Source organism: Marmota monax, unplaced genomic scaffold (genome assembly GCF_021218885.2).
Source record: "Marmota monax isolate L192 unplaced genomic scaffold, Marmota_monax_Labrador192_F-V1.1 WCK01_AAM20220418_F8-fsc00158, whole genome shotgun sequence".
In the NCBI taxonomy this organism is placed as follows: domain Eukaryota; kingdom Metazoa; phylum Chordata; class Mammalia; order Rodentia; family Sciuridae; genus Marmota; species Marmota monax.
In genome coordinates this window covers 1871189-1881301 of record NW_026694092.1, presented here as the reverse complement: position 1 = coordinate 1881301, position 10113 = coordinate 1871189, and the positions used below count along the sequence as shown (strand labels likewise).

The following is a 10113-nucleotide window of genomic DNA, read 5'->3' as shown; positions in this document are numbered from 1 at the left end:
TTCAACAACTCTGTACTTTGCCTGTTACTTGTTTGTGTCTTGCTCAGTTATTTTTTCGGGACACCAAGGACCTGGATCCCAGCTGGACACCCCAACGATAATGGTTGGAACACACTTTGAAAGATATTACTTTGAACTTTTGGTTTTGCTTTCTCATCTTCAAGGTATTTGTCTCCTCTTGCAGTGTAGCTGTGCCACCACCAGGGGTCAGAATGATGCCATCAATAATGCACTGAAGAACCTGCAGTTTGTGCTCTCTGTGAGATTCAAAATGCTGGCTCTTTGCCCACTTTGGCCCCTCACCCAAGATGAATGCTCATAGATCTCTAGTTTTTCCTATAAAATCCATCCCTGCGTTAATATGGTCGAAATATGTCAAAACCGAAACTCATCACACTGAGACCACATTTCCCAGGTTTCTAAGAACCAGCTGCAATTTCTGATTTGTAGAGACTCTTCTGCAGAGAAATCACCAGAATTCTAATGCTTCCTGGTTTGTTTGCTTTCTTTTGAGGCTGCTCAGCTGGGTCTCACGTGTGTTCGTTCCTCAGTGGCCCTTCCAAGGCCTCCTCTGCCCAAACTTCCAAGACACATTCTCTTTCCCTGGTCTCTTTCCACGTGCAACATAGAGTTAGGTCAGTAATTCATGCAGTAATATTTACTTCATGTTCACTGTGTGCCAAACACTATTCCACACTCTGAGGAAACAAGTGAACAAAATGTTCCCTCATCAAGTTTACATTCTGGTGGAGAGAGAGAATAAAGAAATATGTCCAGATGATAATGGGTGCTCTACAGAAATAAGAAATTACACTGAAGAGGAGGACAGGGGGGACTCAAGCAGAGGATGGTGGCAGGGCTGCTATGTTAGATGGGAATGTCAGAGCAGATCTCTCCAATATAGATACTGTTTCAGTTGCAATCTGAAGGAGGTGAGGGAGCAAGCCGCACAGGTATATGGGAAAAGAGCATCCCAGCCAGAGTGACCACAAATGTAAAGATCTTGAGATGGGACCAATATCAGTACATTTGAAGGACAGCATGGTGGTCAGGATTAGTGAAACTCAGAAAGGGAGAAAGTGATGGGAAATAGGATCAGCTAGGTAATACAAGACCTGGTCATAGATGACAATCTCTGTGAGATGATGCAGCACTGATGGTTTTGAGCAGAGAAGTGACATAGTAACCTGGCTACTGAGAGAAGTGGTTAGATTCTGGCAGTGTTTTGAAAGTAGGGTTGACAGGATTCGATGATTTTCATGTGGTATATGCATGTCAGGGAAATGTTAACAAGTTTGGACCAAAAATGGAATTTCCACTTATTGAGATAGAAAAGGCTGTATGTAACACAGGCAGTGAAATAAGAAGAAAACTAGAAGAGTCCATGAGGAGTCTGAAAGCAAAGTGAAGGAAGAAAGGGAGTGATCAACTAGAACATACACTAATGAGGCAGATGATATCCCTTCTGGCTGTAGCTGTGGCTACAGATGCCACCGGCCTCACAGTCTCCCTGTCATCAGTAAGCTTTTCTGACACTCGCTGCATTGGGAAAGGGTCCCCACTACCCCAAATGTTAGAGGTGGCCTCAAAATGAAACAGTCCTCTTATATTGTACCCCAGTTCCCAGTTTCTTAGAGCTCCACCTAGAGGACAAACAATAGAACTACCGCCTGCACCAGGAGATAGAGGAACAAATCACTCAAGTGTTACATTCAAAAGGCTCCTCTCCACCACACCCTGTGCAGTTCCAGGAGGACGTTGATAAGGGGAACCCAGCTCTCTCTATTTAGAGTGGTTTTCTCCACCTGGAATGCTGCTTAAAACTGAGCATCTCTCTCAGCTCTCCACAGAGCTCTAATAAACAATATCTTTTTTAAAAAAAATTTATTTTTTAGTTCTCGGCAGACACAACATCTTTGTTGGTATGTGGTGCTGAGGATGGAACCCGGGCTGCATGAATGCCAGGTGAGCGCGCCACCGCTTGAGCCACATCCCCAGCCCTAATAAACAATATCTTAAAGCAGATTTCTCAAAATGTATTTTTGATACTTCTACAACTTCCTTTATTAACTTATGTTTTTATTTATCCATGTTGATATTAATATATGTGTTAGAGCTCATTTACTTTTTTTTGGGGGGGGGTGGGGTACTGAGGATTGAACCCAGGGAGACTTAACCACTGAACCACATCCCCAGCCTTTTTCATTTTTTATTTAGCTAAATTACTTAGGGCCTCGATAAATTGCTTAGGGCTTCCCTAAATTGCAGAGGTTGGCTTTGAATTTGTAATCCTCCTTCCTCAGCTTCTCAAGCTGCTGGGATTACTGGTGTGCACCACCATGCCTGGCAAGAGCTCATTTGCTTTTTAACCAGGGCATACCATTCACTTGCAGAATACAGCATAATTTCTTTATCCATTCTCCTGTTAATGTAGAAGAGATCTTCAAGTTCTTATTATTTTAATTCTGTCCAAGTTTTAAAGTTTGGGCATGCCTATAATCCCAGCAACTCAGGAGGCTGAGGCAGGCGTATCACAAGTTCAAGGTCAGCCTCAATTTAGCAAGGCCCTAAGCAATTTAGTGAGACCCTGCTCAAAATATTTTTTTAAAAAAACTGGAATATTTCAAATTTAAAACTCCATGGTTATGGGCTGGGAGTGTAACTCAATGATACGGTGCTTTCGTAGCATGTATGAGGCCCTGGCTTCAATCCCCAGCTCTGGCCATTGTATATACTGGAATTTTCAATGCAATATACTTAGCCACTATGTAATCAAGGAATTTAAAGACAGAGCAACTCATTCCAAGTAGACCATTTAACAAACCTGAACCAAAATTTAAGTAGGCATCTTCAGTTTCTTCGTCTCACAGGGCCACGGGGGAAGTAGGCAACTGAGTTTCTTTTTCTCAAAATGTATTTTTAAATGTACAAGTGGCAAGTAAAATTCGTTGATTATTTTCTCCAAAGGAAAAAAAAATTCAAAAACTCATTTTCTAAAAGGCTATCTTCCTGTTCATTTCTTTGTGAGTTGGATATGAACTCAGTAAAGCAACAGGGACATTGGCCCCAGCAGAACTGAATGAAGCAAGTAGTTGATAACACAGATGTCTAAGTGTGATGGTTTAGCCGTGGATGATGCAGAACTCCCAACTGGAAAACAGGATGATCAGTTATAGCTCTGCAGACCCTCAACAGCTAGATCTGGATTAACTGCCATATCAATAAAGTGTCCTAGTGGTTTTCAGCCAAAACAAACACATGCAATACCACTGGGTGATCTTTAGACAGCTTGAATTTTTCTTCTCAGCCAACACAAGGGTATCTGAGATTTGCTCTAATATCTCTTAGGAAGGACAAATGTGATTAATTCCTCATGACCTGACTTGTCTCCATGTGACCCTGAAGAGCAATGTTTAGCTTTTCCCACAAACGTGGATGGGTTAGTGAATTTTATTCTTACATAACTGGAAATTACATAACTTAAAAGAGGAAGCGACATTTAGCAATCAAGTGATCTAACACAATGATAAACTTAGTGATAACTTAATATTCTAAAGTTTAATTCTCTCCCTTGTTTCCCCCCCTTTCCCCTCACAATCATAACTCACTTGAATCAAATGTATGAAAGATGATATGTCATGAGCTTTGTAATGTTTTGAACAACCAATAAAAAAAGATGAAAAAAATATTCTAAAGTAATTTTAAGATTTATAAAGACCTTTTGAGCTTGCTTTTCTTTTTTTTGCATAATTCAAGTTTGCTATCTTTGGAGTGGTATCCTTGGAAGGATGAAGTTTCTCAATATAATACTTTGGACTTTTTCCAAAAGACAGATAAACACAGTCTTATCTGTTGTTAGTTTTCAGAATAAGATCCAGAAAATAAACCCAGAGTGGCCTCTGCTCATGTGCTCCCTTTCCTAGTACTTCCTTTTATCTACAAAGTGGTATATTGGGGATTTCGTTTTTTCTTATGGTTTGAAATTCATAATTCCTTGAAAATTGCTAGCACAAGTAGCAATAATTAACTGGAATACCCAATTGCTTAGAGTATTTCATTCCCCAACCACCATCACAAGATAGCAAAGACAATAGTTTTAAAAGACTCTCAGGCCATCTGGTGGATTATTATCCCTCTTATTAGAAATCTCTAGTGGTCAGATTTCCTATCCTTTGTCAGCAATTTGTGTTTTGCCCAACATCATTTATAGCTGAGAAATTCTGTCCTCTTATGATTTGGCTTCTTACAGATGCAAATTCTCTCTCTCTCTGTCTCTTTCTCTCTCTCTCTCTCTCTCTCTCACACACACACACACACACACACACACACACACCACTGAACAATAATTGGCCATTTCCTGAAAGACAGAAATAGTTTACAAATAAAATAAATATAGCAAGTAAATTTAAAGTGAATCACTAGAACCTTCTTTTCTCTAAGCAACATAATTATACTTCTTGATAGATTCTCCCTTACCTGGAGAGTCAAAATTAGCATGAATCAGGTTATTCAGTGTTTCTAAACTAAGATACCAAGACATTTAGTCTATGTGACCACTGTTATCCAGTGCATAGTTTGTACCTAGTATAATAACTTTGAGAATATTCTTGGTTACTTATACCTTATTTAATCTGCTAGTGGAGTATAAAGAACAGGGATGTTGCTGTCCGAACTCAGTTTTCTTATCAATAAAATTATGACAAAATGCTACCTAGAGGTGTTGCTGAGGGATTAAATGAAGTGTGTATAAAATGTCTGGAATAGTGGGAGTTTTCTATTCCTATGATTGCTCATTGTTTGAGGTAATGTTCTTTCCCTCCATGGCAGCACCCACGGACTCCCTCGGGAAGCCACATCCCAGGCCTCTACGTTTCCTAGATAGTGAGGATCATACAGGGGGCTCATTTAGAACAGAACCATGAGTTCACACGTCCACAGTCGAACTTGATGACATTTAATTGTGAAGTTAGAACATGAAAGACCAGTGGAAATTGAAAAAAAGAGGTCATACTGGGGCTCCTATGTCTTCCAAATTCTGTCCACAATGGGAAGTGGCACTCCCTCATACCAATACTATGGGGATCGTTGGGACATTGACATGAAACTTAGACCTCAGTTTCCCCTCCCCAGTCTATACACTATGCAACATCTGGTATGTTATCTACTGAAACATAAGAGACTCTTCACCCTACCAGGGTGGAGAAAATCCCTGCTAGCTGTATTCACCCTTTAGTACCAATTTCAATAACACAGGGAGAGCTCATTATTTTTAATGGTTAACAACAGTTTTAATAGTTCATCCTGGGAACTATCTCCCAGCTCCTCTCTCCAAAAAAATCTATTCACATGCAATGCCTGCAAGAATTCAAATTTCATAAACAAAATATTGCAAAAGCAGAATTAAGAAAAGCCTTTATAACCTTGAGATTAAAAACAATGCTTCATTATTCTCTCAGCATGTGTTACTTAATGCTAAATACTAAACACTAAAAAAAGCTGTACTGGTGAGCTGATCGCTGATGGCTGGGAACTTGGGAGAGGAATAGAGAAGGAAGTTCTTATAATGATAAGCACTTTTACATTCATTTTTCATCTCTTAACCAGAATAACACAGGGCAGATCTATTTTGCTAACTGTGTTGTTGTCAAAGGTAGAAAACTCCAGAGAAATATTCTCAGAGCAATGACTGGAGCTGGTTTTACTTCTGACATCTAGGTTAGAAAGAACCAGTATGAGCAGTGTCCTTAAAACTGAGGTTTCTCTTCCTGCTCACACTTTGGTTTGAAAGCACTGCAACTATGCACGCAGTACCAGAGCCATAGTAATAGTGCAATAAATGTGTTGAATGAATGAACTTATACCTAGGCTGCTGGATCGAACTTTCTTCCAGTGGAAACCTTCTGTACACTTCTTAGAGGCAACATTCACACATCCAGGAAGGCCTTATTTATCACAACTGGCCCTCAGTGCCCTGAAATCCTGGGGGAGCAAAGGAACAGTAGCACTACAACAAACAACTTTCTTACTTAGTTCATTCCAGTCTCCTGAATATGCCCACTTGGCATCAAAATTTGTGACCAGAGTTTAAAAGATTCAATATCATATGTAATCAACATAAGATAAATCTATGTATGCCTCCTTCATTATATTCATTATATGCAAAATTAAGAAATCTGGGGTAGTTGGCTATGGTGGTGCAGGCCTGTAATTCCAGGGACTTGGGAGGCTGAGGAAGGAGGATCTCAAGTTTGAGGCCAGCCTCAGCAACTTAGCAAAACCGTGTCTCAAAATAAAAAATAAGAAGAACTGGGAATGTAGCTCGGTGATAGAGCACCCCTGGGTTCAATCCCCAGTACCAAAAGAAAGAAAAGAAATCTGGTGTAAGAAGTGACCAATGTGAAATCAGCTGCCCCTTCTGTTTTTTGTTTTGTTCTTGTTGTTGTTGTTTTATTTTTCTCATTCACCTGTTCTCTTCCTCACCCTTAAGGAATTCTTTTTTTTCCCCTCCCCCTGCTTTCTTCTCTTTCTTCCTCATTACCAAAGCTATATAGTTCTAAATATCTGCAGCCCCAGGAAGTGGGGTAAATAAAGCAGTTTTTAGTTCCCAGAAATGGGAGCAGTTCTTTAAAAAGGCTCTGGTCTTACTAACAGTGATTTAGATCCTCTTTCTTGAACTCATGGATATCCAGAACATTCTATTGGGTGCGAATTCAATATCTACACAGTTAACTGGGGATTTTAGTTTGTAGGATGTACATTTTAGGAAGAGGAAAAGAAAGAAGAAGAGGAGGGGGAGGACGGGGAGGAGGAGGGGGAGGAGGAGATGATGATGATACAATAAAAATAAACCATTAGTCACACACATAAGATCCATTGGTGTGTGCATGTGTGTGTGTGTGTGTGTGTGTGTGTAAAAATAGAACAAGGGGTGGGCTGTATTTAAGATGCATATTATCAAATACATATTTGTCACAAATTTCAAGTTTGAAATTCACGAAGGTTGACTGGAGGAGAATATTTCTATCAGTAAATCTTCTTTCATAGGATAGGAACCTAGAGAAGCCAGGTTGAGTTAAGGCAAGAGATCAGTTCTCTGCCTCCATTTCTCATTCCTTGCTTCAAGTAGTAGCCTAAGGAACTCTCCAGGCCATTTACTGGTTAGTATCCTTAGTCTGTTCTCTACCCTCAGGAGAACCAGCATCCTTTGCTCCCTAAGAGTAACAGAAGTTATTTCCTTAGGGAATTTTGTGTAAGTCCTTCTATTAGTTCTACTCTGACATTGCCCAGTTCTTAATGTCTTTTAATTCATTCATTCATTCAACAAACTGTTCTTGAGTATCCACTCTCTGCCAAGCACCATGGTAAATGCTAAATACTTGATTAACTTCAATCTCTGCAATATTCATTTGTAGGATGAATCTCTGATTCAATTAGGCTGCTGTGTTGGAAAGCTGGAATATGCTGAGATGTCAAAACTGTCACTAGGAAGTGTTAAATCACTCTCAGCATATATCATTCCCCAGCTAACTGGAAAATTTTCAATATGGCAATAATGATTTTTTTAAAAAGATGACACAAAAGGGAAAGGATTGGTTTGCTGTTTCTTTGGAGGAGTATAAAAATTGACTTTTGAGGCAGCCTGGTGTTGTGGGAAGGTTCCCAAATTTGGAGTCATATGGCCTAGATCCGGTTTCTGCAGATGGATGAGGAGAAAAGGCACTGACCATACTCTTCGCTGGCTCCCCTGGTCCATAATCCTAAGGAACATATTGGACCCTTTCAAGGCCCCATTGTTTTAGCCTAAAAATGAGTCAGGTATCATTGTCCCACCTCCCTCTGACAATATGGGAAGAAAGAGATGAAATAATGTTTGTAAAAGTACTTTTCAAACCCTAAAGCGCCGTAAAAATGTAACTTCTCACTTGCAAACAAGCATTGATATTCCTTTCATGGAATCCATTACATTATAGTTTCTTTTCCTCCTTTTTTTTTTTAAGAGGAGGGAGCTTACATCCAACCAACATTATTTGGGCATCTGATCCAGAATAACCTATATTTGTTTCCTCATGGAAGAGTTAGAAGTTTTCCTTGTTGAAAATGAAATGCACTCCCCGAGGGCCAGAGTCAGAGTTGGAGATGCACTGTTTGTTGAGGGTTTCAGCCAAGGCTTCAGGACCACAGAGGAACACTCCTATTCTGGTACTTTCGGGAAAGAAGGAAAAAAAAAAAAAAACAGTTTCAGACTTTGGAATAAGATGGACTATAAAGCAGGTGGGGGATTTCCTATCAATCTGAGGCCTCAGGGCTAAATCCTCTCTGTTCCTTTGTCTTTTCTACAAATGACAAGAATTGGGCTGGGGTTGTGGCTCAGTAGTAGAGTGCTTGCTGGCCTGTGTGAGGCCCTGGGTTTAATCCTCAGCACCACATATAAATAAATAAATAATAAAAGATCCATTGACAACTAAAATATATATTCATATATAACAAATGCCAAGAGTTCAGATTACTCTGCAGGTTGGAGACTCAGCCCTGCTTGTGGGGACAGCTGGATATTTCAAAAGGCAATTGACTTCCCTAGAGAATGAATTCTAAGAAGCGTTTTTGGAAACTTCTACCATAGAGAAAATGGTAGTTAATTTGTGAGTCTGTGAGCTACTTCCTTTCAGGGTTCTGAGCCCCCAAACCCTTTCTGGCACCTTGAAATCAAGAGCAAACCCTCTTTAGGTACCCCAACTTTGACAGGTTAGTGTGTCTCCCTCCCTCAAAGAAAAGGCTTTGCTCTTCAATGTAGTTCCAGATCAATAGCTTTTTTTTTTTTTTGGGGGGGGGGTACCAGGGATTGAACCCAGGGATGCTTAACTACTGAGCCACATTCCCAGCCCTATTTTGTATTTTATTTAGAGACAGGGTCTCACTGAGTTGCTTAGGGCCTCACTGAGTTGCTGAGGCTGGCTTTGAACTCTTGATCCTCCTGCCTCAGCTTCCCAAGCTGCTGGGATTAAGGCATGTGCCACTGTGCCCAGCTCTGGCATTGGCTTTTTAAGAATGCAGATTTTTTTTAATATTGTTTTTTTAGTTGTACGTGGACACAATACCTTTATTTTATTTATTTATTTGTATGTGGTGCTGAGGATCAAACTCAGTGCCTCACCCATGCTAGGCAAGCGCTTTACCACTGAATCACAACCCAGCCCCAAGAATGCAGATTCTTGAGTCCCACCCTGGAACAAGTAAATCAGAATCTGCATTTTTTTAAAAAACATTTATTTTTTAGCTGTAGTTGGACACAATATCTCTATTTTATTTATTTATTTTTATGTGATGCTGAGGATCGAAACCAGGGCCTCACACATGCTAGGCAAGTGCTCTACCACTGAGTCACAACTTCAGCCCCCCAGAACCTACATTTGAAAAATATAATCAGTTGAATTGTATGTTCATTATAGTGTAAGAAACAATGGTGGAATGTATATATTTACGGCGAGCTCTTGAGTTTTTCATGTGTTCAAGCAAGATGGGAGATCTCAAGGTCTCGTGATGGGTAAAGCTTTAGTGAGGGCAGAAAGAACCTTGGGATGGCAATCAACTTACAATTTTAGATTCAGAAACTACAATTGAAGAGGGCATGGTAGTAGCACGTGTCTGTAATCCCAGCAATTTGGAGGAGGGAGAGGAGGAGGGGGAGGGGGAGGGGGAGGAGGGGGAGGAGGAGGAGGGGGAGGGGGAGGAGGAGGGAGGAGAAGCAGCAGCTATAACTGAAAGTGAGGAGTGTAGTGTCTCCTTAATTATAAGTGTAAATTATATGAATATTTAAAAGAAGTGGATACACTAGTGAGATTTAGGTAACAGAAACAAAACAAAACCATGACCCTGTTTGGGATAGGTAGTTAAGAAAGTCTGAGGGAGGGACCTGAGATTCTTATTTTCTATAACCCCCCCCAGGTAAGTTTGCTGTGATTTAAAGTTTCCCTCCTAAAGTCACAAATATCAGGAATTTTCAGTTGGACATGAATTCAACCCCAGTATAGTAACATGGGTATCTTAGTTTCTAGAATATAGAAATGTAGGCATGCTTGGGAGCCACTGCTAAAGTAGATGAAAAGCCTTAAGAAC

At 40.2% G+C, this 10113-nt stretch overlaps 1 protein-coding gene across 1 annotated transcript in view; it reads right to left on the bottom strand.

Moving 5' to 3' along the window:
* Positions 1 to 4933: 4933 nt before the first annotated feature.
* The window catches only part of LOC124107121 (cytochrome b-245 heavy chain), a 45406-nt gene continuing 40226 nt past the window's right edge, over positions 4934 to 10113 (bottom strand). Inside the window, exon 13 of the mRNA XM_046465041.2 lies at positions 4934 to 8202. Within this exon, the coding sequence (XP_046320997.1) occupies positions 8076 to 8202 (127 nt within the window). The 3' untranslated portion in view covers positions 4934 to 8075. The remainder of the gene's footprint in view (positions 8203 to 10113) is intronic.